This window comes from Nematolebias whitei, chromosome 6, assembly GCF_014905685.2.
Source record: "Nematolebias whitei isolate Nwh7 chromosome 6, NemWhi1, whole genome shotgun sequence".
Classification (NCBI taxonomy): domain Eukaryota; kingdom Metazoa; phylum Chordata; class Actinopteri; order Cyprinodontiformes; family Rivulidae; genus Nematolebias; species Nematolebias whitei.
The window spans coordinates 25,138,255-25,165,951 of NC_056503.1; the positions used below are offsets into that span (position 1 = coordinate 25,138,255).

At 40.6% G+C, this 27,697-nt stretch overlaps 1 protein-coding gene across 1 annotated transcript; it reads left to right on the forward strand.

Annotated features, from left to right (window-relative positions):
• Positions 1 to 495: 495 nt before the first annotated feature.
• Positions 496 to 27,697, forward strand: sacs (sacsin molecular chaperone). Its single transcript, XM_037678135.1, has 8 exons — positions 496 to 567; positions 2,321 to 2,411; positions 2,493 to 2,578; positions 6,489 to 6,600; positions 7,362 to 7,508; positions 10,433 to 11,918; positions 12,046 to 12,137; positions 16,042 to 27,697. The coding sequence occupies exons 1-8, from the start codon at positions 565 to 567 to the stop codon at positions 27,588 to 27,590; spliced, it is 13,566 nt and encodes a 4,521-aa protein (XP_037534063.1). The 5' UTR covers positions 496 to 564; the 3' UTR covers positions 27,591 to 27,697.

A 27,697-nucleotide genomic window follows, 5' to 3' on the forward strand; every position in this document is an offset into this window, starting at 1 on the left:
CAGGCTGAAGAAGTCTTTTGGATTAAAGAGGAAACGTTTCAACATTTTTATTTAGTTTTTTACTTTGTGCATCCGTTCAGAGGACCTGACTTAATGTTGTTAGATTTTTCTGCCTGGATTACTGAGCATGCATCAGGGTATCTCTTAAAGCACTATTAACAAATGCCCTTTGTGAGGTTTACATGCTCATGTTTCTTTCCTGCCTAAAGGATTGATCAGTGATTGTCAGCAGGACTCAAATGTCCTCTACAGTAGGGATCAAATGTGACACCCCCTTCTTTTGTTCAACTATAGCTCGTAATTTTGTTCATGGACTGCAACACTACACTGTACATGTGAATTTTATCATGTATAAAATGTAAGTTTAACCTGTAAGTACAAGGTACAATTTTAAAGTTTTCATCTGGCTTTTATAGGTTGCCACGGGTGACAGTTCATCATGAGTGCATTGGCCAGAGGTCCCACCAGGTCTCCCCCTTCACATCTGTCCACGATGTCAAACAACTGCTGTACGAGGAAACAAACCTCCCCGTCAGAGAGCAACGGCTGCTTCACAACGGGAGGATGGTGAGTGTGTTTTGTTTGTCCATAGAGCACCGGGAACACCTTCAGAGTATGAATGTTGTGCGCGATTGTAGCCACGTTAGCGGAAATGTTTCCTAGTGGAGGTTCTTTGCTGTGGATGTGCCACATTGGTGCAAAGGATCTGAGCAGCCAATACGCCTCTCACGCTTTGCTGTGTAGCCTTGTCAAAATTCTTGGGTATTTTTTTGTTTGACTAAAAATTGGAATCTATTGTGATTTATTTGCAATTTGTCGCGCTAGATGAGATTTTTCTCCATGATATTTGTGAAAAGCAGTCATGGGTCCTGTTTCCTCATTGCTCCTGCAAACAATTCTTTCATTGTCTGAAGAGTCCCGACACTTCTTTCCATTACCAAGTTATTGAGTTGCTCCATTGTTACTGATGATGTCATTGCTGACGTCAAGAGGGGCAGAGGTCAGTGTGTATTTGTTGATCGATCTATTGGCTGTTGTAAATGTATGTAAATGGCATATGATCAAACAAAGGTCTTAGCTTTTCATGTACTCAGAGAATGGTCTGACCTAGCAGCAGCTGACCCGGTGTCTCAGAGCTCCACTGATGGAAAGCACCAGCTGGTGGTGTTCCCATACCGCTCCGTCCTGATCTCACATGCAGAAATTAGCTTCAAACTCCTCCTACCAGCTATGAACACATGCACTTTAAGGTCAGCTTTATATCAAACAAATATTTATGTCTTAAATTGTGTCCAAGCTGATGGTGAGGGCATCAATTTAAAGCATTTACTAGAACACAATAATGATGATATTCCCATTGTGCTGTAAAAATGGATGTGCATATTTCAAGTAGTTGTGCCCTTTCAGCTGACGCAATAAAAAATGGAGAGCAGTCCAGTGGAGGAGAATGCACCAGTGGGCTAATAGTTTTAAAAGTACATTGAAAAGAAACATTCTGTCTTGATCAGCCTTTCTGTGGATGCTTTCAATAAAAGAGAACTGTCAGCTGACAAAGCCAAAAATAAAAACAACGCACTTTGGAAGGACTTGATGAATTTTAAAGAAATTAGCAGTATAAAAATGTTCACAGATGCAGACGTGAAACCAGTCTGCATATTTCTACACACTGTTGCGTTGCACTGGATGCCATGTGAGGAACATATTGACATATTGGGAGAAAAATAGGATTTTAAAACACTATTCCAGTTGAGTTTCTTGCCTAATGCATCGTTCCTTTAACTGTATTTGTTGAAAACACCTGTAAAGTTTTAATCTGGCTCTGGAGGAATATAAATCCTGTTCCGTGGGTTGTGTTGTTTTACCTGCGATGGGACGCGGTGAAGCTTTTCTACTTCCCGGTTCAGTTTGCTGTGCAGCACGTTTTGTGGTCAGAGTGCTGAGTGCAGCAGGACAATGTCACCTTGAACGTCATCACCAGACCTGGTGCAGACTCTGACTCAACCCCTGCATCGATTTTTGAAACATGTACCAGCAAAATATTTTCTGTCCTACATTGAGCAATAATTCACCACAACAAGAGCGCTGGCGTTAAAGGAAAGCTGCACACCGTTTTATTGCGTTCATTAAAAGCTCTGGTTAGTTTTATTTGTGTCGTGATTAACACAGATTTATTATTGTCCACTCCCCTAAAATTGAATTTGCTGTCTGACGTTGCTCGCGGTTTATATTTTACACACGTTTTGAAACGGATTGTGCACAGAAGATTTCTGTTTCAGTGTAATATTTGCATCTTTTTTTTTTCCTGTCTTTACCTCCACAGCTGGATGACCGTGTGCAGATTGGCACCTTGGTGCCTGCAGGGAGTCCAGACATATCTGTCACACTGCAGGGAAGAGGCCTAAAAGGAGGAGGTAAAATGAAAATATTTGGATCTTTCCAACAAGAGAAGCTCGTGTCATTTCATTAAATCTTACCCAGTGTGTCTGTTACAGGGAGGTTTGGACAGACTACACCTCCACTAGTGGAATTTTTAAAGGATATTTTGAGAAGGTACCCTGAGGGTGGACAGATTCTGAAAGTAAGTGTCTTGTTTTATTATTTCTCCAAGTTTTAGCTGACTGGGCATTTATCTTACATATGTTACAAAAAATAAATGTTTGACTTAACCATACTTTTTTTTTTTTTTTTAAAGAAATGGCAAACATTTTTTTCACAAGTTAATTTTGACTTAGGAATTTTTAAGGGTGTCCTACCTCTAAGGGGAAGTCCAAAGGCAAGCCATCTTGTATTTTCAGCAACATGTTCAACCCTTCAGTGTAATTCATAATATTCATTTAGTAGTTACATGTACACTACTGTAAAAGTCTCAAGCCGTCCCTCATTTGTGTATAATTTGTTTCCAAGCAGCCAAACTTTCTTAAAAGTTTAAGATGGTTTTAACCCTTGTGCCCTTTTTAAAATTTGATACCCTTCAATTTATTTATTTATTTTTAATAAAAAATACACAAAGTTTTCCTTGTAACAAATGTTAAAGGGACGGGGCTTTGGTTTGTATCAACTCGTGAGACAGAGGGATCAGGGTGGAAAGGATGTGCAGCAGGTTAGGATTTTCCATCCATCCAGACATCTCAGACAGGTTTGGATTTTAAAGATAACAAAAGGTAATGTTATAACAAGTGAGGAGAGTGTGATGGTCATTATTATGGATATTTTGAGGATCTAATGAATGAAGAGAAAGAGAAAGACAAGCAGAGGTAATCGAAATGGGGAGCAGGAAATGGGAAAGATTAGTGAGGGTGAAGTTTGGACATTTTTGAAGAGGTTTAAGGAGGGGAAGGCAGTTGAACCTGATACAGGTGCATCTTAAAATATTAGAATATCGTGAAAAAGTTCAATTTTTTTGTCAATCATTTCAGAAAGTGAAACTCATAAATTACATAGATTCATTACACACAGAGTGAAATATTTGAAGTGTTTGTTTCTTGTAATTTTGACGATTATGTCTAACAAATAATGATAAAACAAAATTCAGTATCTCAGGAAAATTAGAATATTGTGAAGAGGTTCAATATTGTCACACCCTAAACAGCTGATGAACTCCTAGACAAGAGCTACAAATGTCTCATTCCTCAAGTCCAGCCACTCCTGAAACAGAGACAACATCAGAAGTGTCTTAGCTGCTGAGGGAAAGAACTGGACTGTTGCTCAGTGGTCTGATGTCCTCTTCAGATGAAAGTAAATCTTTGTCATTTAGAAATCTGGATTTCAGAGTTTGGAGGAAGAGTTTACAGGTGCTGGTCATAAAATTAGAATATCTTGAAAAAGTTTATTTATTTCAGTAATTACATTCAAAAAGTGAAACTTGTATTTTATATTCATTCATTACACACAGACTGATATCTATGAAATGTTTATTTATTTTAATGTTGATGATTATAACTGACGACTAATGAAAATTTCAAATTCAGTACCTCAGAAAATTAGAATATTACTTAAGACCAATAAAAAATATATTTTTAGAAATGTTGGCCACCTGAAAAGTATGAACATGAAAAGTATGAGCATGTGCAGCATCAATACTTAGTTGTGGCTCTTTTTGCCTGGATTACTGCAGCAGTGCGTCGTGGCATGGAGTCGATCAATCTGTGACACTGCTCAGGTGTCATGAGAGCCCAGGTTGCTCTGATAGTGGCCTTCAGCTCTTCTGAATTGTTGGGTCTGGTGTATCACATCTTCCTCTTCACATTATCTCATAGATTTTCTATGGAGTTAAGGTCAGGTGAGTTTGTTGTCCACTGAAGAACAGGGATACCATGATCCTTAAACCAGGTACTGGTAGCTTTGGCACCGTGCACAGGTGCCAAGTCCTGTTGTTACATCTCCATAAAGTTGGTCAGCAGCAGGAAGTATAAAGTGTTCTAGAACTTCCTGGTAGATGCTGCGTTAACATTGGACCTCAGAAAACACAGTGAACCAACACCAGCAGATGATATGGCACCCCAAACCATCACTGACTGTGGAAACTTGACACTGGACCTCAAGCAATGTGGATTCTGTGCCTCTCCTCTCTTCCTCCAGACTCTGGGACCTTGATGTCCAAAGGAAATGTAACATTTACTTCTTCAGAGAACATAACTTTGGACCTTTCGGCAGCAGTCCCAGGCGAGACACTTCTGATGTTGTCTCTTGTTCAAGAGTGGCTTGACACAAGGAAATGTGACATCTGAACCCCTTGTCTTGCATACTTCTGAGCCAGGTGGTTCTTGAAGCATTGACTTCAGCAGCAGTCCACTCTGTGAATCTCCTCCACATTTTGGAATGGGTTTTGTTTCAACATCCTCTCCAGGGTGCGGTTATGCTTATTGCTTATACACTTTTTTTTCTGCCACATCGTTTCCTTCCCTTCACCTCTTTATTAATGTGCTTGGACACAGAGCTCTGTGAACAGCCAGCCTCTTTTATTTTTTTATTTTTTATTAAACGTATACAAACAACATTAAAAAGGGTACCATAATATAAACATTGTGTTCGCACTACGTGTTTACAAAGTTACAACTAGCGAACAAATCTAACCAAATAAGAAGAATACAAAATAAAATAAATAAAACCGTACAAACAAAACCCCAAAATTAATAATAAAACAAAACAAACAACAACAAAAAAACACCTAAAGGGGCATATTATATTTACAACATAAAAGTCCAGGGCATACGTTACACATTAAATGTTTTCAAAAAAGACGTCAACTTGGTATGATATGGTATAAAGTTTATTCATTTTAAAAATACAAAACAATTCCATAACAATATAAAAAAATACAAGAGATTTAAAATGAAAGGCAGCAGAAAGAAGAAAATATCTTATTATATCTGCCCCTTTTTTCAAACAATTAGTTCAATCATAATAATTTTCAACTTGGAGGCAGCCAGCCTCTTTAGCAATGACCTGTTGTGTCTTGCCCTCCTTGTGAAAGGCGTCACTGGTCGTCTTTTGGACACATGTCCAGTCAGCAGACTTCCCCATGATTGTGTAGCCTACAGAACTAGACTGAGACCATTTAAAGGTCTTTGCAGGTGTTTTGAGTTAATCAGCTGATTATAGTGTGGCACCAAGTGTCTTCAATATTGAACCTTTTCACAATATTCTATTTTTCTGAGATACTGAATTTGGGATTTTCATTAGTTGTCAGTGATAATCATCAACATTAAAATAAATAAACATTTGAAATATATCAGTCTCTGTGTAATGAATGAATATAATATACAAGTTTCACTTTTGGAATGAAATTACTGAAATAAATAAACTTTTTCATGATATACTAATTTTATGACCAGCACCTGTATAGGCCCAGAATCCACGTTGCTTGAAGTCCAGAGTAAAGTTTCCACAGTCAGTGATGTTTTAGGTCCATGTCCTCTGCTGGTGTTGGTCCACTGTGTTTTCTGAAGTCCAGTCAACACATCATCTACCAGGACACTTTAGAGCTCTTCATGCTTCCTTCTGCTGACGAGCTTTATGGAGTTGCTGATTTCATTTTCCAGCAGGACTTGGCTCCTGCCCACACTGACAAAGGTACCAGAAGCTGGCTGTGGAATATTCTAATTTACAGAGACACTGAGTTTAGTTTTCTCCATTATTTGTACACCATAATCATGAAAATTACAAGAAATAAAGGCTGGAAATATTTCACTCTATGCAAAATAAGAGTTTCACTTTTGTGTGTTTAGATTCAGAATGAGAACATTTGTCAAGCACGAACAACAAGACATCGCATTGCTTTTTCCTGACTTGGTGCTGTCAGCTATATTGTGAATTATGGTGCACTACCAGGCTTGAAGTCCAAAAGCTGAACCATTCTTCCTAATTATTCCTTCTTTGTACTTCAAGGCTTTTACCTAAATGCCTATGGTCAATAAGATGATGTGCTGCTTCTCCAGTTTCACTGCAAGGATCTTACTTTAATTACTGCCCATTGTTCTAATTTGAAGGAGATGATCCAAAATGCAGAGGATGCTGGAGCGACAGAGATCAAGTTTCTGTATGATGAGACGGAGTACGAGTTGGAATCACTGTGGTCACCTGACATGGCTCAGCATCAAGGTTAGCAATTATTGATCGTTTAAGGAAACAGGTTAGCCAAGTGAGTAGTGGCACTGCTCTTTATAGTGTATATGTTTAGGCTCTTGTCTTTTTAACAACTGAATCATTAGAACAAGTGAAGCTGGGGCTATATGACCACACTCTCTAAATTTAAATTTAGTTTTTATTGTGGGCTGTCAGTTTCCTGTTCATTTTTTCAATAAATAACATAAAATATGGTAAAAGTATGTACAATAAATGAAATAACATGTGGCAGTGACAGCTATTAGAAAATAAATAAATAAAATAGTCATCACTTTGTCACTTAACACTACACAAGTTGCTTATCTACCATTAAAGAAATGTCATTTTAAATCAAACAAACTTGTTTCAATACAATAAAAAGATATGCCAAACTACCATGAATAACTAACAGAAATTTACATCTACCAGAACACGCAGAGCACACGCCAGGAAACATGTTAGTGCACCACGTTAGTGTATGAATGCGATAAGGAAATCTTTAAATGTGGTATTTAAATCTGTTTCTGGACAAATAGCTTTTCCCCACCTAGTTACACCAACGCAGTTTGAGTTGTGGTTTCTCCAGCCATGTCGCTGTGAACTAGCAATACGACATGTTTAGTTTAGTCACTAGTGTCAGTTCATGGATTTTTAAATTACAGATTGTTTTAAGATACACTCGTTGTTTACCACAGGCATTCTGAACTAAATTTGAATCAGCGCTTCAGTCTTTTGAGCTTGTTAATGCTTACATGCAGGAACAGCGCTGTACGTGTACAATGACGCTGTGTTCACTGAGGAAGACTGGAATGGGATTCAGGAGATTGCAAGGAGCAGGAAACGAGATGATCCTCTGAAAGTTGGACGATTTGGTATTGGCTTCAACTCTGTATATCACATTACAGGTGAGAACTGTCGGATAAATGTGGCTAAGTGGTTAGCACTGTTTCCTCACAGCAAGAAGTTCCTGGGTTCAGTCCCCGGTTTGGACCTGGGGTCTCTCTGTGTGGAATTTGCATACAATGTTCTCATCATGCTCACGGAGGTTTTCTCCAGGCGCTCTGGTTTCCTCCCACAGTTTAAAAACATGTATGTAAGGCTGTTTTCACGTTCAGGCCTCCCTTGCAAAAGAGCTCTATGAGCTCAGTGGGATTTGCCTGGTTAAATCAAGGTTAACAAATAAATAATAACATAATTTAAATATACCATTGTCATACAGAAAGTGTCTTTAGAAATCATATTAGCTGTTTTCTGTGTACACTAATGAACTATATATACTGTATATATATATATATATATATATATATATATGTATAAACTCACATTGTTTAAATTATTGATTCCTATTACCGTATTTTCCACTATACACGTCGCTCCGCCCTATAAGTCGCATCAGTCCAAATATGTCTAGTAAAGTGGAAAAATCCATAAATAAGTCGCTTCGCCGTATACGTCACATCTATTATGCATCACCGCTGACGTGTTGCGTTTGTTATGCGTCACCGCTGACAACCTGGAAATGTGGGCCAGCGTTGTGCCAAAAATCGATTGGCTGCTAAATGGCGGCCGCAGGAGCGTGCTCGGAAGGACTTTATCAAGAATTTAACAAGATTAACGCTTAAAAACAATTATTTGTTTGCTTGAAATTATAGTAAAGGTGTGTCTCCGTTTAACTTTTCCTTAATAAATGCACTTTGACGGTCAAATCAGCTGCATTTTCAAAAGTATCCGCTGCTTCGGTGCTCGGGAGCGCGCTCTGAGGGAGGAAATCAGGAAGGAGGAACGCTGCGCATTTCTTCAAAATTTAACAAGATTAGCACCTAAAACAATAATTTGTTTGCTCGACATTATAGCAAAGGTGTGTCTCAGTTGATCAATGCAGTTCAATGGTCAAATCAACTGCATTTTGCAGGGGCGGCGCAACGAAATGAAGCTTATTTGATGGTTGCTCCAGGCAAGCTGGACGAAGGTGGAAGTTTATGTCAAGCTGATTATGTCATTAGTAGCCACTTTTACCTATTGCATGACACAACGGCATGCTATACACGAGTGCCATCTAGCAGCTGAAAATGGTAGTGTTCAATATTTTCAGTCAGAATGAATGAAAATGGTCATATCTCAGCCAAAAATTGATTTATAAATATGGGGAAAAAATCCATAAATATGTTGCTTCGGTGTATAAGTCACAGGGCGTGTAAATTATGCAAAAAACGTGACTTATAGGCCGAAAAATATGGTAATCAGCAAGAGACATTTTTAACACAAAAAATTCTGCCTTTACTTTAAAATGAGGTCATAGTTGAAGTATTTGAAAAAAAAAAAAAAGCATATTTCTAGTCTTTCATTTTATACTAAATCAACGTTATGATAAGAAGGGCAGAATTATAGCTGTCTTGGTCACACCTTGGCAATGATGTTATGCACAATCTCTTGCGAGATCGCGAGATCTTGAAATCTTGTAAGATTTGTTAATGCTTGCTACCTTACATGCTAAAATTTCAAACAAAGATGTTGTATGATCTGTTTGTTCAGTCATCCAGGACATGGTAAATTAAAAAAAGTTAAAGACAAAAACAACCGGACTTTATTTGTAACAGAAGATGTTTCGCGTCTCATCCGAGGAGCTTTCTCAATTCAAAGAACAGAGAGTGTTGGGTTCAAGTTATAAAGCTGAGCTAAGCTCATGCTTAGCTCAGCATATCAAACTCATGCATATTTCCCTATTACGCCTCACAATATTTATTAACCTTTATTTAACCAGGCAAATCCCGTTGAGATCACAGATCTCTTTTGCAAGGGAGGCCTGGGCCTGAAGGTAGCCTAACTTGCATGTTTTTGGTATAGGGCTTATATATGGGGCTTTGTTAGGTCTTTGTTAGTCTGACTCACAGATGGACCACTCTGGTCACATGGATGAAACACCTATCACACCTATCGGGAACTTCATCCAGTGACCAGAGTTGTCCATCTGTCAGTCAGATGTAGCTAGCTTACCTCAGCTTTATAACTCGAACCCCACACTCTCTGTTCTTTGAATTGAGAAAGTTCCTCAGATGAGAAGCAAAACGTCTTCTGTTACAAGATAAAGTCCAGTTGTTTTTGGCTTGAACTTTTTTGAATTTGCTCAGAGTATGCTTTCTTCAATGACTCTCAACCAGTACCGCACCAGATCTTCTCATTATCTGTAAATTTGACTTTTAACTATTTTTGTGTTGGCTAATGTTGCTTAGCTTATTTTCTGAGAGCTTCGATAAAATCTGTCCTGTGGTTCAAGATACGAATCACCTTTGGCATTGGGCGGCAATTATCTTCTGTAAAAATTCCATCCATCCATCCACTAACTTTTACCCGCTTCTTCCATTTTGTGTCGCGGGGGAAGCTGGTGCCCATATCCAGCAGTCACTGTGCGAGAGGCGGGGGACACCCTGGACACGTCTCCAGTCCATCATAGGGACACAGAGACAAACCTCCATTCACTCTTTCACTCACACTTAGGGACAATTTAGAGTTACCAATCAGCCTAATATGCATGTTTTTGGTCTGTGGGAGGAAACTGAAGGACCTGGAGAAAACCCACACATGGTAAAAACAGGCTGATAATTAATAATAGTTGTAAGTAATGGTTGTAAAAATTCTACTGATGTAAAAACCTGCAAAATGGTGCCATGTGTTTTACTGATACGTCTAATTTAATATCATTATGTCAAGGCAACTTGAGGTGTTGCATTGCAGTGTCAGTGGTTACATTTTTCATTGTTTGTCTTGAAGAATCTCTATTAAAAAGTAAAAACACATTGTTCAAATTTCCATGTATTGTTTTGTGTTTCAGATGTTCCCAGTATATTTAGTGGAGACCAGATTGCAATGCTTGACCCTCATCAGACCCTGTTTGGAGTAAATGAGTCTGGCCAGTGCTGGAATTTGAAAACAGACATTAAGGAGATCACAGAACTAGCTGACCAGTTTGCACCTTTTCTTGGAGTGTTTGGGAGTTCAGAAAAAAACATGAGGGACGGCAGCTTTCCAGGAACTCTGTTCCGCTTCCCACTTCGCACCAGACCTTCCCAGCTCAGCAGCAACATTTACAACAAAGAAAAAGTTTTAGAGCTGTTTGAGTCTTTCAAAGCTGATGCAGACACGGTGCTCCTCTTCCTCAAGAGTGTCCAGAAGATCTCACTACATGTGCGAGAGTCTGATGGCACTGAACGCATGTTGTTTCAGGTTACAGCAACAGAGAGAAGTGATGATAAACTTGAAAGATTGAATGCACTGAAGATACTGGGTCAGGCTGTAGACAGTTACAGCAATGGAGTTCCCAGTACCACCATCACATGTGTCACTTACCAGGTCAGCATAGAGACTCAGGATGAAATGGCTAAAGAGACTCATAGAGAGGCATGGCTGGTTTGTAATGGAGTTGGAGGGAGAGGAATGTGTGCTGAATTGGACTCTCTAGCAGACGATTTGAAGTTCATGCCTATCATTGGGATTGCTTTGCCTCTGACCATGATCAACAAAGACGATAAAGGTGCCACATCTGGTTTCTCAGGACAAGCTTTTTGTTTCCTTCCTCTTCCACCTGGTGAGGAAAGTCAGACGGGGCTTCCAGTTCATGTCAGTGGCTTCTTCGGGCTCACAGACAACCGTAGGAGCATCAAGTGGCGGGAAGTGGACCAGTGGAGGGATCCAGCTGCCCTGTGGAACGAACTGCTTGTAGTCACTGTCATCCCTAGAGCTTATTTTATTCTCATAATGGAGACTATAAAAAGGGTACAAACAAAAAAGGACCAAGACTTCCCTTTGTCCCCTACAGGAACATATAGGGCATGGCCAGACTTGAAGCAGGTGAAGACCCGTTGGACACCCATTCTCCAGCCACTCTTTCATGAATTGTTGCAGCAGCAGGTCATCTATTCCCTCAGTGAGAAGTGGATCGGGGTGGATCAAGCTATATTCTCAGAGCTGGACACAGACACTAATGTTTCAGAGACTGTGATCAACTACCTCCAAAGTTCAGGAACGCAGGTAGCAAAGGTGCCACCTGCAGTGGACTCTGTCCTGGATGCCTACATGACAAAGTCCACTGAAGTGAAAAAAGTAACTCCAACTCTGCTGAGACAGATCATCAGGAAGTGCAAACACAAAGGTCCCTCACAGGAGAAGCTGCTGCTTCTGGAGTTCATCCTCACTGATGCCAATTACAGTGACCTGATTGGACTAGAGCTCCTTCCGCTACAAGACGAGACATTTACAACATTTTCATCATCTGTCAGTGAAAAGGACGCCATTTACATTGCATCTGAAGAGTACCCAAGGTAGAGACTTTGTACAAGTGTTGTCTAGTAACTTAAATCATCCACACTTCCTTTTAATGTATCTTAGGTATCTTAACACAAGGCTTGTTGTCTTGCATATAATGAAGATCTGTCACTTTATTTTAAGGTCTCTCTATTCAGGACTTGAGCATCGCTTCATTCTGGAGACTTTGAAGTCCTCCGTTTTGGACAGTTTGAAGAAAGCTGCCAGAAGCAGAGGTAATCCAGTATACCAGTATTTAATTTACAAATTATTTTTGTAACAAACTGTTAGTATTGTAGATGTGTATGCAGCCTTCCTTTATCCTGCAACAACTATACAATTTAGCATGCACATACACTGCCTGGCCAAAAAAAAAAGTCGACACCAAAAAAATGTCACACTAATATTTCGTTGGACCACCTTTTAGCTTTGATTACATCATGCATTCTCTGTGGCATTGTTTTGATAAGCTTCTGCAATGTCACAAGATCTATTTCCATCCAGGGTTGCATTAATTTTTCACCAAGATCTTGAAATGATGACTAGGCACTAGGCATGATGGGTGCATCACTTCACCTGCCTCTCTTCTTACCCTGATGCGCCCATCACTCTGAAACAGGGTAAATTGTTGGTTACGTACTGTAACCCCAGATTCTATGAATATAGGCGCAGCCCTTTAAGGCTATCGCTAGTGGGTTTATCCCATTGCGCGCAGCACTGAAAACTTTAGTCCACGCTCACCTGCTGTGTGGGCCTCAAGGGAAAATTTCGCTCAGTAAACCTCTCCACTCTGGTGATGGGAGCGAAGGTGGAGACGGGCGCCCTCAGCTTACCAGGTCTGGCTGCAGCCTCGTTCCAGTAGGACGTCACTGTTGGGAAACGAGGCCAGATGGGGTCAGGGCGGCGAGCCAGGGTGGAGCCAAACCTTCCCACTAGATCATCCGATCTGGGCGAGGGGAGGAGAGGGATTGAAAGTCCCTTCGTGTCAGCCGCCTCCTGGATTATGCCGGGCAGCTCCGAGAGGAGGGCACCGACGGCTGGGAGCGGTGTGTTAACCAATGCGGAAAGGGTGGGGGGGTGGGGTGGGGCATCCGCACTGCCCCCCCCCCCCCGTTCCAACACTACGCTCTCCAGGAGGGAATGAGCAGTGGGGCTGCTGCTGACTTCGCCTTTTCCGGAGGAATCATCCGATTCGCTCCGTGACTCGGCGTCAAAAAAGGCAATGGCGTCGTCCAGCAAACAGTCCCCCATCACGGAGAGGCACTCCTCGATGTTAGCCTTGAACAAGGCTGCTCGCCTCTGCCTCTCCTCAGGAGGGAGGAGGTCACAGAGACAGCAGGAGGAGACGAGGTCAGCGTGGTGGGGACCCAGGCATCCTTCACAGATGTCGTGCATGTAGCTGGTCTTGCAGGACGGGCACAGGCGGATGGTGCTGGACATCGTGGTGCTGGACATCGTGTTCTTGTAAAATCAGTGCTGGTTGCTTGCTGAAGAAAAAATGGGAGCCGATTACCCAGTCTCACCATAATTTATACAGACCGGGGGTGAGGCCCACATAGCAGGTGGGCGTGGACTAAAGTTTTCAGTGCTGTGCTGTGCTGTGCTGTGCTGCGCTGCGCTGCGCTGCGCTGCGCTGCGCTGCGCGCGATGGGATAAACCCACTAGCGATAGCCTTAAAGGGAAAAGCCTATACGAAATAGAACTGGACTCATCAGACCACGTGACCTTCTTCCATTGTTCCAGAGTCCAATCTTTATGCTCCCTAGCAAATTAAAGCCTTTTTTTCCAGTTAGCCTCACTGATTAGTGGTTTTCTTAAGGCTACACAGCTGTTCAGTCCCAATTCCCTGAGTTCCCTTCACATTGTGCTTGTGGAAATGCTCTTACATTCACTATTAAACATAGCCCTGAGTGCTACTGTTGTTTTTCTTCTATTTGATTTCACCTAACGTTTAAATGATCGCCAATCATGATCATTCAGAATTTTTTTCCAGCCACATTTCTTCCTCAAAGACGATGGGTCCCCACTATCCTTCCAGTTTTTAATAATGTGTTGGACAGTTCTTAACTCAATTTTAGTATCTAAAAAAGTAAAATCTGGTCCTCTAGACCAGAGGATTTAACTTTTTTAGATTTTTCTACCTGGATTATTGAGCATGTATCAGGATATTTTGAATCAATTTTAGTAGTTTCTTCAGTCAACTTAGATGTTTTCTCTGCTTGATGCCAATGTTTTGACCCTTCCCAAACAGACTGACATGTTTTCCACGACCACACGATGTGTCTTTCGACATGGTTGTTTAAGAAATGAGAAGCAACTCATTGCACCAGTTGGGTTAAATAACTTGTTGCCAGTTGAAAGATAATCATCCATGCAGTAATTATCCAATAGGAGGCTTATATCTATTTGCTTAGTTAAATCCAGGTGGCAACTTTTTTTTTTGGCCAGGCAGTGTATTTTGATCAATAAAATTATAATTGTGACAATATAAATTTAATTTGTAATATATGCATCCAATCACCATCTTTACCCGTGTTTTTCCTTTGTGGATCACGGGGGTCACTGGTGCCTGCGTCCAGCAGTCACTGTACAAAAGCCATGATACACCCTTGACAGTTACAAGTCCATCACAGTTTTATAACAGTTAGAATTTTATAACAACTTAAAGCACTGTCCAAACTATAATACTAATAATGACACAGTATTACTTGTGAAATACTGATTTAGTTAATCTCTATCTCATATAAAGACTGAAATGTCCATGCACTCCTGTGATGAGGTTGTGGGGGTTCAGCCATGCTGTAACACAGGTTCATCTTACTCTACAGCATTAAATCTGCTTCGCTGCTGATAGACAGTTTATGGAACTACAGAGCAGGGAAGTAGTGAGGATGAAGATTCATGGATGGGTTCTGTTTTGGTCATCAAACCTAACTATTTCACAAGATCAGCTTCTGTATTCAGCCGTTAGAGAGGCACTAAAACAAACAACAAAAGATGAGTAGAAGATGTCAAGTTAACCCAAAAAGAAAAACATAATCTAACAAAGCTAAAACTATACAATACAGTACTAACTTTTATTAATTTGCTAACAAAAAAAAGACATTGCTTTTGGAGAATTGTTTAGATATTTTGTTCATAGTTATTGTCTTTATTGTTAGTTTTAAGTACCTTTACTCTGCTGTCTGCTCTGGTTGATGATGACAGAGTGCCGTGTTGGAGATATTCAGATCCACAGACATCATGTTACCTCACCTTTTCCTTCCTGCCTCCCTTCTTCACTCCTAGAAACTATTTGTAATAGAATTATACACTGGTAGTTTTTTTAAGAGTTTTTTTTTTTTTTAACTCCGTGAGAGAGTAAAGTTAATCTCCCATAACTCAAATTTGTCATTTGAATTACAGTGCAACATTTTCTTTGGGGATGTTCAGGTAGGTATTAAAGTCTGTCAAATATGTCTTTATTATTAACCAAAACTATTGTGTGGCTATAATCCAAGAACTAACAGAAAATAAACAGCTCACATGTTTAGGTTCTGTTTTTCTTTCTTTAAGCAAAAAATTCAAATTCAGACCTGCGTGATTATTATTGTATTTTTTTCCTCAGTTTGGAAATTAGTACTTGTATGTTTCTTCACAGCAACTGCTTCCTGTGCACTAAAATATTGGGAATGTTATTGAAATTAATAGGATTTTGATTTAAGATAAAAAAAAAATTGGGGTTGCAAGTTTGTACAAGTTAATTTGCATGCCCTGAATATTGCAAGAAACATTACTGCTAGATGTTGTGTATGATTTTTATCCAAATATATATTTTTAATGAATGCATTTTTGAAGTGTTGCTTTGTAATTTGTTTCAAAACTAACCACATGACGTTATATTTTATCCTAATTTAAATAAAGTAGTCTACTTAATTTATTAAAGGAAAATTGAGTCAGACTCTAAGAAATGAAATAGAAACATTTCATTCATGATGTGTAAAGCCTTGCCTGCGTACATCATTTACACCACAATACACTGTTGCCTGAAATGGTTGCTTCCTGAAACAAGACTAACAAGCCAACTTGTCAATCAATATTTAGCATTATTTTGAATAATAGGTGAGACTGATTATGGTGGTTTTTTTATCATTTTTACAGGACGCCCCTGCACTCAGCTGCAAGTGTTGAACCCTGAACGATCATCTCGGCTCGTCAAAGAGATCCTGTCCGCAGCTTGGCCATCAAGAGACTTCAGTGTTGAGTGGGAACCTGGAAACAGGGAGTTGAAGCATCCTACAGTTTCCTGGTTAAAGATGATTTGGAAGCATCTCTATATACATTTTGCTGACGACTTAAACACCTTTGAAGACATGCCTTTAATCCCACTCGTACCACTTAAGGAAACCACGAGCACGGTTAAACTTCTCCGTCTCAAAACTCCTTCGCCCATAATTCATGTGGATGATGAAGGGACACCAGTTTCTGAAAGCCTTCTCAGCATTTTGGAAAAGCTTGGAGGAGTTGTGATAAAAAAGCTGGATTTGTGTTTGCAGCACCCTCTACTTAAGAATTACATCCACCCATGCTCTCCAAGTATGCTTCTGCAAATTATGAGCAGATTGTCCTCACAGCGATTATCCAACACTGTTTCTTCTTTCTCAACAAAAGAGAAAATAGTGCTCAGAAACTTTCTTGCAGGTTTGTCTGACATCACAGAAAAGGAAAAGCCCTCCCTGCTTGATCTCCCCATCTTTGAGAAAGTAGGAACCTGTTTTGAAAGTAGCTCAGCATTTACATCACTGAGAGGTGCAAGAGCTTTACATCACAGGGCCAAGTATCCACCACATGTAAAACTATCTGAAAATCTTGTAACTTGCCAAGATGAGGAATCAATTCGTCTCATTAAGATGCTTAATGTTGAACAAGTGAAAACTACAGAATGTTTGAAGATGATTATTCAGGACATTGAGAAAGGTTTCTATTCAAAGGATGAAACCACCCAAATTATGCTTTGGGCTCTTAAACACCTGGCATTGTTGAAGAATGAAAACCCATCTGTGATAGGATGGCTTTCTGCCCTCAAATTCATTGAGTTGCCTTCTGGGAAGTCTGTTAAAGCCTCAGATCTTTTTGATCCAGAACTAGAGATTTTACAGCATCTGTTTTACATGGAAGAGAAAACCAGGTTTCCCACAAATACATTCACCACATCTCCTGATATCCTCCATTCACTCAGACAGCTGGGGCTAAGAAATGAGGTACAGGTCACTGAAAACGATGTGTTTAAAGTGGCCAAAAATATAGAAGAGTTGCAAAACACTGAGGAGCCTGAGTGGGACTTAATAATCAAAAAGTCACAAACACTCCTGCAAATACTTAACAAACAAACCAAGCTGATAAAATCAACAGATGTTCAGACATCATTGCTACAACTGAAATGGGTACCCGTCTGTAAAGAAAGACCTCTAACTTACCCTAAATCTCTTGCTTGGGTTGGAGATACTCTTAGTATTTGTTCCCTGTCTGAGATGTGTGAATTGTCCCATGCAGTCCTTCTAGGATCCTCAGTTGCACTGGTTGAACACATATCAGCAGGATTGAAGAAGGCACTGAAACTCACTATAGAGCCGCAGGTGGATCAAGTATTACAGCATTTGAAAGCTGTGAATGATTGGCACAAATCTCAAGCATTTACCACAGAGGACTGGTATCAGTTTCAGCAGATCTTGTTTGAGATTTATGGCTTTATGCAGGCTCATCTTGAGGATGCAAGGGAAGCAATGAAATCACTTCCTTTTGATTGGGTGTGGACAGGAAAGACTTTCTCATCACCCGGCCAGACAGTTCTAAAACCCCTCCCCAATCTAGACCTGCAGCCTTATCTGTACTCTCTACCCAAAACAATGAGAAAGTTTCACAAACTCTTCAAGTTTTGTGGTTCAATTGAAGAGGTTGTCCCAAGCCATTTGTTTGAAGTGATCACTACTGTTCAAAGAACATGCAAAGGAGAAATGACCAAAGAGGAAAGCAAACACAATATTTTACTTTTGATCAACATCCTAAGATGGTTGTACAACAATCAGATTCACACGGACATTAACATGCATGTCCCAATTTTTTGTTACAAGGACCCAAGCAAATTAGCAATGAAACCCATTTATGAATGCACCTACTGTGACATCAAGGTTGATGATTTAAATGACTTACTTGAAGATACGTCAGAACCAATTATACTGGTCCATGACGACATCCCAATGAAAACTGCTGAGTGGCTGAAGGTCCCCTGTTTGAGCACAAGGTTGATTAACCCAGAAAACCTTGGTTTTGAACAGTCAGGCCAACAGGAACCTCTAACTGTGAGAATAAAAAATATATTGGAAGAATATCCATCTGTTGCAGATATTTTCAAAGAGCTTCTCCAGAATGCTGATGATGCCAGTGCAACAGAGTGCAGTTTTCTCATTGACATGAGAAAAAACATTGACATCCGAGAAAATCTCCTTGATCCTGGCATGATTGTTTGCCACGGGCCTTCATTGTGGTCTTTTAATAATGCTGTGTTCACAGACACCGACTTTCTGAACATCACAAGGCTTGGTGGATCAGTGAAGAGATGTGAAGCAGACAAAGTTGGAAAGTTTGGCTTGGGTTTCAACTCTGTTTATCACATTACTGATATCCCCATCATTATGAGCAGGGAGTTTATGATCATGTTTGATCCGAACATCAATCACATCAGCAAACACATCAGGGACAGGTCTAATCCAGGGATCAAAATTAACTGGAGCAAACAACAAAAGAGGCTGAGAAAATTTCCCAATCAGTTCAAACCTTTCATTAATGTTTTCAACTGCCAGCTGCCTTTAGCTCAGGATTCACCATACAAATACAATGGTACTTTGTTCAGACTACCATTCAGAACAGAGCAAGAGGCATCAGTTAGTGAAATCAGTAGTCTGTACTATAATACCACAGATATCTATTCTCTGGTTGATGAATTCAGCATATGTGGTCATCGGTTTATTCTTTTCACTCAGCATGTTGGAAGTATGGTATTAAAGTACCTGAAATATGAGGAACCAAACCCAGCTGGAGCACAAATTGTTGTTGCAATCAACAAAAGTGTGTGGTCAAGCAAAGCCTCATATGGACCTCTGAGCATCCTTAAATCTGCAGCAAAGCTCATGAAGAAAGTGGCAAACATCAATAAGGTACCCACTGATATTCCCAAATCTGGTTGTATCATACGTGTTGTGGTGGAGGAGTTTCATAATGTTTTCAAACGCATTGTTGATCTCCACTCTCCATTGTTCCGTGGTTCAGAGGATGATCCCAACCAGTATTTTGAGATGGCAGCCAAAGGTGTTCAGGCAAGAAGATTGACAGATGAAATGCCTCAGAAGGCAGTTGATGTCACAAACTGGCTCATTTGCTCATGCATGGATGTAAAAGAGGCACTTAAGTTTTCCCTCAGTGACAGTGGAAAAAGACTTGGACTAGTACCTTGTGGAGGAGTGGCTATTCTTCTATCAGAGGAAGAGAATCACAAGTGGACTGTGAAGACAAATGCCACACCAATTGGAGAGGTGTTTTGCTATTTGCCTCTCAGAATCAAAACAGGCCTACCAGTTCACATTAATGGCTGCTTTGCAGTTACATCCAACCGCAAAGAGATCTGGAAGACTGACACCAAAGGACAGTGGAACTCTGTCTTCATGAGACATGTCATTGTTCAAGCCTATTTAGCAGCCCTCGCAATGCTGCGTTCAATGGCAGAAAATGGAGAATTGATTCACTACAGCTACTATGCAGCATGGCCAGATCCAAGTCAGGTTCACGATGACTTCATACTGATCAGCCAGGGGATCTACCAAGAAATAGCCAAAGGAGGTGACAGTGATCAGGCAAAGGTTTTTCCAGATGGCAAATCCTGGGTGTCAATCAAAAATGTCAGATTCCTTGATGATGCTTTACTCTGCAGACCAGACATTGGTCCTGCTGCTTTCAAGATATTTCTACAATACCTCAAGAAGAGTGGCTCTCAAAACCTCTGTGCTGTTGAACTGCCTTACTGGGTGAAGGAGGGATTTGAAGATGCTGGATGTAAATCAAAATTAATGGAAAACACCCTAACAGAGAAGCAGTTCTTTTCTGAAGTCTTCTTTCCTCACATTCAGGAAATTGATAAAGAGCTTAGAGATCCTCTGATGCACTATGTCTTGAATGATAAACTGGAAGACTTTGAATCAATTCTCAGAGTTACTCCATGTATCCCTTGCTCTGGTCCCAACAAGGAACTGGTTTTACCTTCCAAACTCATTCATCCAGAGGGAAGGGTTGCTAAACTCTACAGTACTGATGATGGAAGATTTGCTGAAGGGACCTCCAAAGACTATGTAAACCCTGTGTGTTTAGTGAAGCTAGTGCAGCTTGGCATGGTAAAAGATGATCTGTCTTGGGAGGACCTCACTGAGCGTGCTCATTCTGTTATCGAACTTAATAAAAACGAGCATACTGCTGCGTGCTTTCGTAGTAGTATACTACTCAGTCTCATTGACGAGAAACTAAAAATGAGGGACCCAGGAGCGGATGATTACTTGGAGATGCTACAGGACATCAAGTTTCTTCCATTTCTGACGAGGCCTGCAGGATTCTCATTACCATGGCACGGAAACAGCTTTTCTCCAACAACTTTGTTCTCTCCTAAAGAGCTCTTCACAACTGAACATCAGGACACAGTGTGTTTGATGAAGCCAATCTTGAATGAGAATTCTCCATCCTTTAAAGGTTGTGGCCCAATGTCATTAGCTGTGAAAGACAGTATTGGCTTGATAAGGAAGCCCCCAGTTGAACTGGTTATCAATCAACTAAAGAAACTTTCTCAGTCATTTGATGGTGTCACTCTGTATCAAGAAAACATAACAAATGCTTGTTACAAGTTTCTTCATGAGGAAATGCTACGAGAAGGCAATATAAAAAGTCAAATCACCAACGAACTGAAAGCATTTAACTCCATCTTGGTGGAAAATACCTACGTCAGTCCTTCCAAAGTTGCATTTCACCTAAATTTTGATGCAGCCCCCCATCTTTACCAGCTCCCAAACAAATACAGAAACAGCTTTCGTGAGCTCTTTGAAAACGTTGGTGTGCAACCCAGCTTTACAGTTGAGGATTTCTCTGCAGTGCTTGAAACTGTGAGGCAAGAGTGCGGACGAAAGGCACTCACAGAGGAAAACTTCCAATTGTGTCGCAGAATAATTAGTGAAGGAATATGGAGTTTAATAAGAGATAAGAACCAAGAGTTCTGCCAAGTGTTTCAGCTTGGTGGTATTCTGTTACCAGACTGCAATCTAACACTCCAACCATCAAAATCACTATGTTACAATGACTGTCCTTGGATCAAAGTCAGAGACTCTTCTGTGAAATACTGTCATGGGGACATTCCAAGAGAGGTTGCAGTAAAATTAGGAGCAGTACCAAAACGACACAAAGCATTAGAGAGGTACGCCTCAAATGTTTGCTTCAATCCTCTTGGCAGTGAGTTTGGACAGAAAGAGAAACTTACAAGCAGAATTAAAAGCATACTGAATGCCTATCCATCGGAAAAAGAAATGCTTAAAGAGCTGCTTCAAAATGCAGATGATGCCAAAGCCACAGAAATCTACTTTGTGTTTGATTCAAGGACACACCCTTCTGACAGAATATTTGATGAAAAATGGATCCCAATGCAAGGCCCTGCCCTCTGTGTATACAATAATCAGCCGTTTACAGAGGATGACATTCGAGGTATTCAGAATCTAGGAAGAGGAACAAAAGAGGCCAATCCTGGCAAAACTGGTCAGTATGGCATAGGCTTCAACTCGGTCTATCACATAACTGACTGCCCATCCTTTATCTCAAACAATGACATTCTCTGCATCTTTGATCCACATGCTCATTATGCACCAGGTGCTACATCTGTAAGTCCTGGAAGAATGTTTAGAGACTTGGACTCAGACTTTAAATCCCAATTTTCAGATGTTTTGAATCTTTACTTGGGAGCACATTTTAAGCTGGAACGCAGCACAATGTTCAGATTTCCTATTCGCTCCAAAGAGATGGCAAATAAGTCAGAGATCAGTTCTGTCCCTGCATCTGACAGAATGGTGCAAAACCTTTTAGACAAGTTAAAAATGGATGGTGCAGAGCTACTCATGTTTCTCAACCACATGGAGAAAATATCAATCTGTGAGATTGATAATGCATCTGGTGAACTTAAAGTGCTCTATTCTGTGACAGCCAGAATAACAGATGGTGATCGACTGAAACGCAAACAGTTTCATGCCTCTGTCATTGACAGTGTGACCAAAAAGAAGCAACTTCCTGCCATCCCTGTCCAACAGATAACTTACACAATGGACATAGAGGACACTGATGGAAACTTGACCTCATGGATGATCTGTAACAGATCTGGCTTCCCTGACATTGAAATTGTCTCAAAAAGTGTCATTTCAGCTCACAAAAATGAAGACATAACTCTGTTTCCACGTGGAGGTGTAGCTGCATGTGTAAGCCACAACTACAAAAAACCCCACAGAGCCTTCTGCTTCCTGCCTCTCTCACTGGAGACTGGCTTGCCTTTTCATGTTAATGGGCATTTTGCTCTTGACTCAGCCAGAAGAAATCTATGGAGAGACGACAATGGAGTAGGGGTAAGGAGTGACTGGAATAACAACTTGATGACATCACTTATAGCACCAGCTTGTGTGGAATTGCTGATTCAACTGAAGCGAAGATACTTCCCAGGTCCTGACCCCACTATGACTATATTACAAGGAGCACCTCTTCATAGTGTGAAAGACATGTTGCGAAAATATCTGTTCTTCTTTCCAGTCAACAGACTTGACATCCAGCCAGATTGGTACTGCCTGGTTAAAGCTGTGTACAACTGTATCCATGCTGATCTAAAGCGTTTGCTCCCTGTTGTAAGAGCAGTACAGATGGACAACTCTGACATGCACTCTGTCATTTACATTTCTTGGGTGAATACGTCCGCTACAAACAAAGGCAGAGCCTTTTTTGATAATCTGCTTCAAGATGAGCTTCAGCACTTAAAAAACACAGAGTACAACATAACCTCAAGAAAGTCTGTGGCTGAAAATGTCTACAGGCTGAAAACTTTGCTTCTTGACATTGGTTTCAACCTGATTCACAGCTGTGATGAGACAGCAAATCTTTTCTTATGTTTGCAGGATTCAGGGATTCCAGTCAGTTTTGTAACACCAAATGATGTTCGCAGCTTTCTTCACACGTTCTCATCACCAGATACATCTTGTCATGTTGGTAAACTCCCCTGTCGTCTCCAACAGTCTAGCTTCAAGCTAGTTCATAACTTAAAACTTCTAGTTGACTACTCTTTCAAAGACTTGGAAGTGGATGAGATCAAAATTGAGGGCTTGCCACTGTCATTAACAATGGACAATACGCTTCAAGTGTTTGAGTCCAAGAGACCAAAATTCCTAACAACACATCATGAACTGATATCATCAAGGAAAGAAATGTTTATGAATGCATTGTACATAAAGTACAGCAATATCCTGTTGAAGACCGGAGTTGCAAAGAACTTTGACATCAGCAATTTTGGTGATCTGCTAGGGTCTGTTCTATCAAGAGAGTATCGAACAAAGATCCCAGTAAAGTGGAAGGATACCTTTCCAACTGAATCTTGGCTAAAGAATGTGTGGAATTTCATCAGTGAGAATATAGCCATTAAACAAGATCAGGGGGACATTAAACCCTGCTTTAACACTGTACTTGACATTCTAAAAGACTGGGCTTTGCTACCTGGAGTGAAATTCATGGCAAGAGAGAAACTTGTCATTCCAGATCACGACATGCTTCTACCTCTAAGTTTGATGCACGTTGTCATTTTACCACAAGGCCAGAATGACAAAGTCTTCCACACTCTAATGAAAGCAGGGTGCATCCAGCTTGCAGTAAACAAAATCTGTGCTAAAGAAAACCCAATCATGTCTTTTCTGGCACAACACACAGCTAACATTGAAAATCCATCAAGCATTCTGAAAGCTGTGGAGTACATGATTCAGACATCAGCATTCAAAACAGCAAACCTCATTGACAAGGACTTTGAGGCTCTTCTGCTATATTTTAACTGTAACCTGCCTAACCTCTCACAAGAAGATGCACAGAGCCTAAAACTGCTCCCATGCTACAAGTCAGTTTGTGGGAGATACATCAGCATCACAAACTATGGAGCAAACTACATACTTGCAAAAAATATCCCAACTGCAGACATAGATAAATGGGCTCAAACATCCTCCTGTGCATTTCTTGCTGACAATCCACAACTGAAAGAACTGTACACCTTCCTCTGCTGTGTACCAGTCAGTGACATTGAAATTTACCTTCATCACCTCTTGCCAAAATTTGACAGTCTTTCCTATGACGCCAAAATTGAGCACATAGTCTATTTGAAGGAAAGTCTTATGTCAATGGAAGAACCTTGCAAGATAAGGGATCAGCTCTATGAAAAATTAGAGGGGCTTTCATTTATCTATGACTACTCAAACAGACTCAGACCAGCCAAGTTTTTCTACGATGAGACAGTAAATGTATTTAAAGCTATGTTACCTGCAAAATCATTTATACCTAACGACTTTTTTAAGAAAGTAGAGCAAGTAACAAAGCCCAAGAATGGGACATTGTTGCTGACGTCATGGATAACATTTCTGAGAAATATTGGTCTCAAGCATGAGGTTTCACAGCAGCAGATTCTTCAGTTTGCAAAAGAGGTCAGCATCAAAGCCCTAACAGAGAGTTGGACCAAAGAAAAAACACAAAATGCTGTTGATATCCTTTTGAACCATGTTTTCAAAGAGAGGATAGATCTGTTTCAAGGTACCTTTCTCAAAGAACTCTCAATGATACCTTTTCTGTGCCCTGAAAGAGCTTCCAAAGAACTCATCAAGCTTCATACTCAATACCAAGAGATGAGTGGCACACTACCGCTTATTCGTTTCAGTGGGTCTCAAGTAAACCCAAAATTCAAACAAACTGATATTATTCACTTGCTTTGGACATCCTGTCCAATCTTACCTGAGAAAGCTACACCTTCGTGCATAAAGGAACAAAAGAACAGCACTCTCACTGTACAGGAACAACTTGACCAAGTGCTGAACATGTTAGGAGTCAATTTGGACCCATTGCCAGAGAAAGTCATAAGCAACTGCAGAAACATCTGTAACATATCCAACCCAGATGATGAGATGGTAAAAACCAGGAACAAAGTTTTAAGATCCACATATGAGTTTCTCAGTGCAGACAAGCAAGATTTCCATCACCTACTCCATGGGGTGGCTTTTGTCATGGTTGAAGATGGCTGGAAATTACTGAAACCCGAGGAAGTTGTCATCAATTTAGACAACGAATCTGACTTCAAGCCTTACTTGTACAAGTTACCCCTAGAACTTGGCACCTTTCATCAACTTTTCAAACTTCTTGGCACAGAGGATGTTGTGTCGACCAAACAATATGTTGAAGTGCTGTGGAAAATTTACAGAAGTTCAGAGGGAAAGCAGCTTGACCCAAATGAAATGAGAACTGTGAAAAGAGTTGTCTCAGGGTTGTTCAAGTCTCTTCACAGTGATCCAGTTGAAATTCGCAAAGATCTCGAAAGTCTCAGAGATTTGATCTTTTACCTGCCAAGTCATGATGGGAGGCTAGCAAAATCCAATATCCTAGTGTTTGATGATGCCCCTCACTACAAAAGCAGGATACAAGGTAATGTTGGAGTTCAGATGCTTGTTGACATGAGCCAATGTTATCTTGGCAAAGACCATTCTTTCCACACAAAACTTATTATGCTACTGCCACAAAAACTAAGACCCAGACTGTTGAGTAGCATTCTTGAGGAGCAACTTGATGAGGATTCTCCAAAAATGTGTCAGTTTGGAGCTCTTTGTTCTCTACAAGGTCGCCTTCAACTGCTGCTGTCATCAGAGCAGTTCATCACAGGTTTGATCAGAATTATGAAACATGAGAACGATAATGCATATTTAGTGAATGAAGAGAAAGCCATACGTTTGTGCAAAGCACTTTGTGAGGGCCTCAAAGTGTCATGTTTTGAGAAACTCCAAACAACTTTAAGAGTGAAAGGGTCCAGTCCCATTCCACACAGTCGCAGTGAAACGCTTGCTTTCCTAAAGCGATATGGGACTGCTGTGATTCATCTCTACATCCAGCATTCAGACAGCAAAGATATCAACTTTCTTCTGGCATTAGCTATGACACTAAAATCTGCAACAGACAATTTGATTTCTGACACATCTTATTTGATAGCCATGTTGGGCTGCAATGACATCTACAGAATTACAGAAAAACTGGACAACCTTGGCGTCAAGTATGACTCAACAGAACCTTCAAAACTTGAGCTACCCCTCCCTGGAACTCCAATACCAGCTGAAATACACCACACACTGCTCATGGATCCAATGAATGTATTCTATCCAGGGGAATATGTGGGTTACCTTGTAGACTCAGAAGGAGGAGATATATTTGGGTCCTATCAGCCCATTTATACATATGCAATCATTGTCCAAGAAGTAGAAAGAGAAGAGGAGGATAACATAAGTTTCCTTGGAAAATGTTTCCAGATTGACATTGGTTACAGTGAATACAAAATAGTAAGTTCCCTTGACTTGTACAAATTTTCAAGACAAGAAGAAAGTGCCCATGTCCAAGACAATATTGTTCCATCAACTCCTACAAGCCCAGAGAGTCGATCCGCCGTCCTACGAATGATCCCTCCCCTTTTTTCGGGGAAAGAAAACCACCTACCTCCTCCTAAGAGGCAGTCTCCAATAAGGATAAAGCTTCATGCATTACCTGAAATTCTGAAAGAAGTGACATTAGTAGTTGAACAAGCTTGGAAGCTTCCAGAGATGGAGAGAAAAAAGATCATCCGCCGACTGTATCTCAAGTGGCATCCAGACAAAAATGCAGACAATCTGGACATTGCCACAGAAGTGTTCAAGCACCTGCAGAATGAGATCAATAGGATGGAAAAACAAGCTTTGGCTGATCATCAAAATACAGACAGGGCTTCCAGGAGATCCTTCTCCACATCAACCCGTTTCCAGTCAGAAAAGTTCTCTTTTCAGAGGTTTTATTCATCTTGGAATCAAGAAGCAACTAGTCACAAGTCAGAAAGGCAACAGTTCAGGGAACATTACACAAGCTATGCAGGCTCATCACATTCACACCGCTTCTTTGTACCCCCAACCTTTAAGACTGTTGGGAACCCTGTAGAGGCCCGCAGATGGCTGAGGCAAGCCAGAGCAAACTACTCTGCCGCTCGCAATGACCTTCATAAAAATGCTAATGAGTGGGTCTGTTTCAAATGCTACCTAGCCACAAAGCTTGCGCTGATAGCAGCTGACTATGCAGTTAGAGGAAAGTCAGACAAAGATGTAAAACCAACTGCTCTTGCTCAAAAAGTGGAGGAGTACGGTTCCCAGTTAAAAGGCCTCACCAGTGATGTTCAGATCCTGGAGGGATATGGTGTAGACAGCCTGAGAACCCGCTACCCTGATCTCCTGCCGTTTCCACAGATTCCCAATGACAGATACACATCTGAAGTGGCAATGAGAGTGATGGAGTGTACCGCTCGGATAATCATAAAGCTTGAATCATTTGTGCAACAAAAATGATACTTTTTTTACCTTTATTTTGCCAGGTAAGACATTAGGAACAGTTTCTTATTCACAATGTTAGCCTGGAAAGTGCCAGACCTACTTCTAAACAAGCGTATACATGA

What these genes read in the sequence shown, in the direction of transcription:
- sacs (XM_037678135.1), top strand. An exon ending in AAGAGGCCTAAAAGGAGGAG is followed by an intron (nt 2,412 to 2,492) that starts GTAAAATGAAAA and finishes TGTCTGTTACAG; the next exon opens with GGAGGTTTGGACAGACTACA. An exon ending in TGACATGGCTCAGCATCAAG is followed by an intron (nt 6,601 to 7,361) that starts GTTAGCAATTAT and finishes GCTTACATGCAG; the next exon opens with GAACAGCGCTGTACGTGTAC.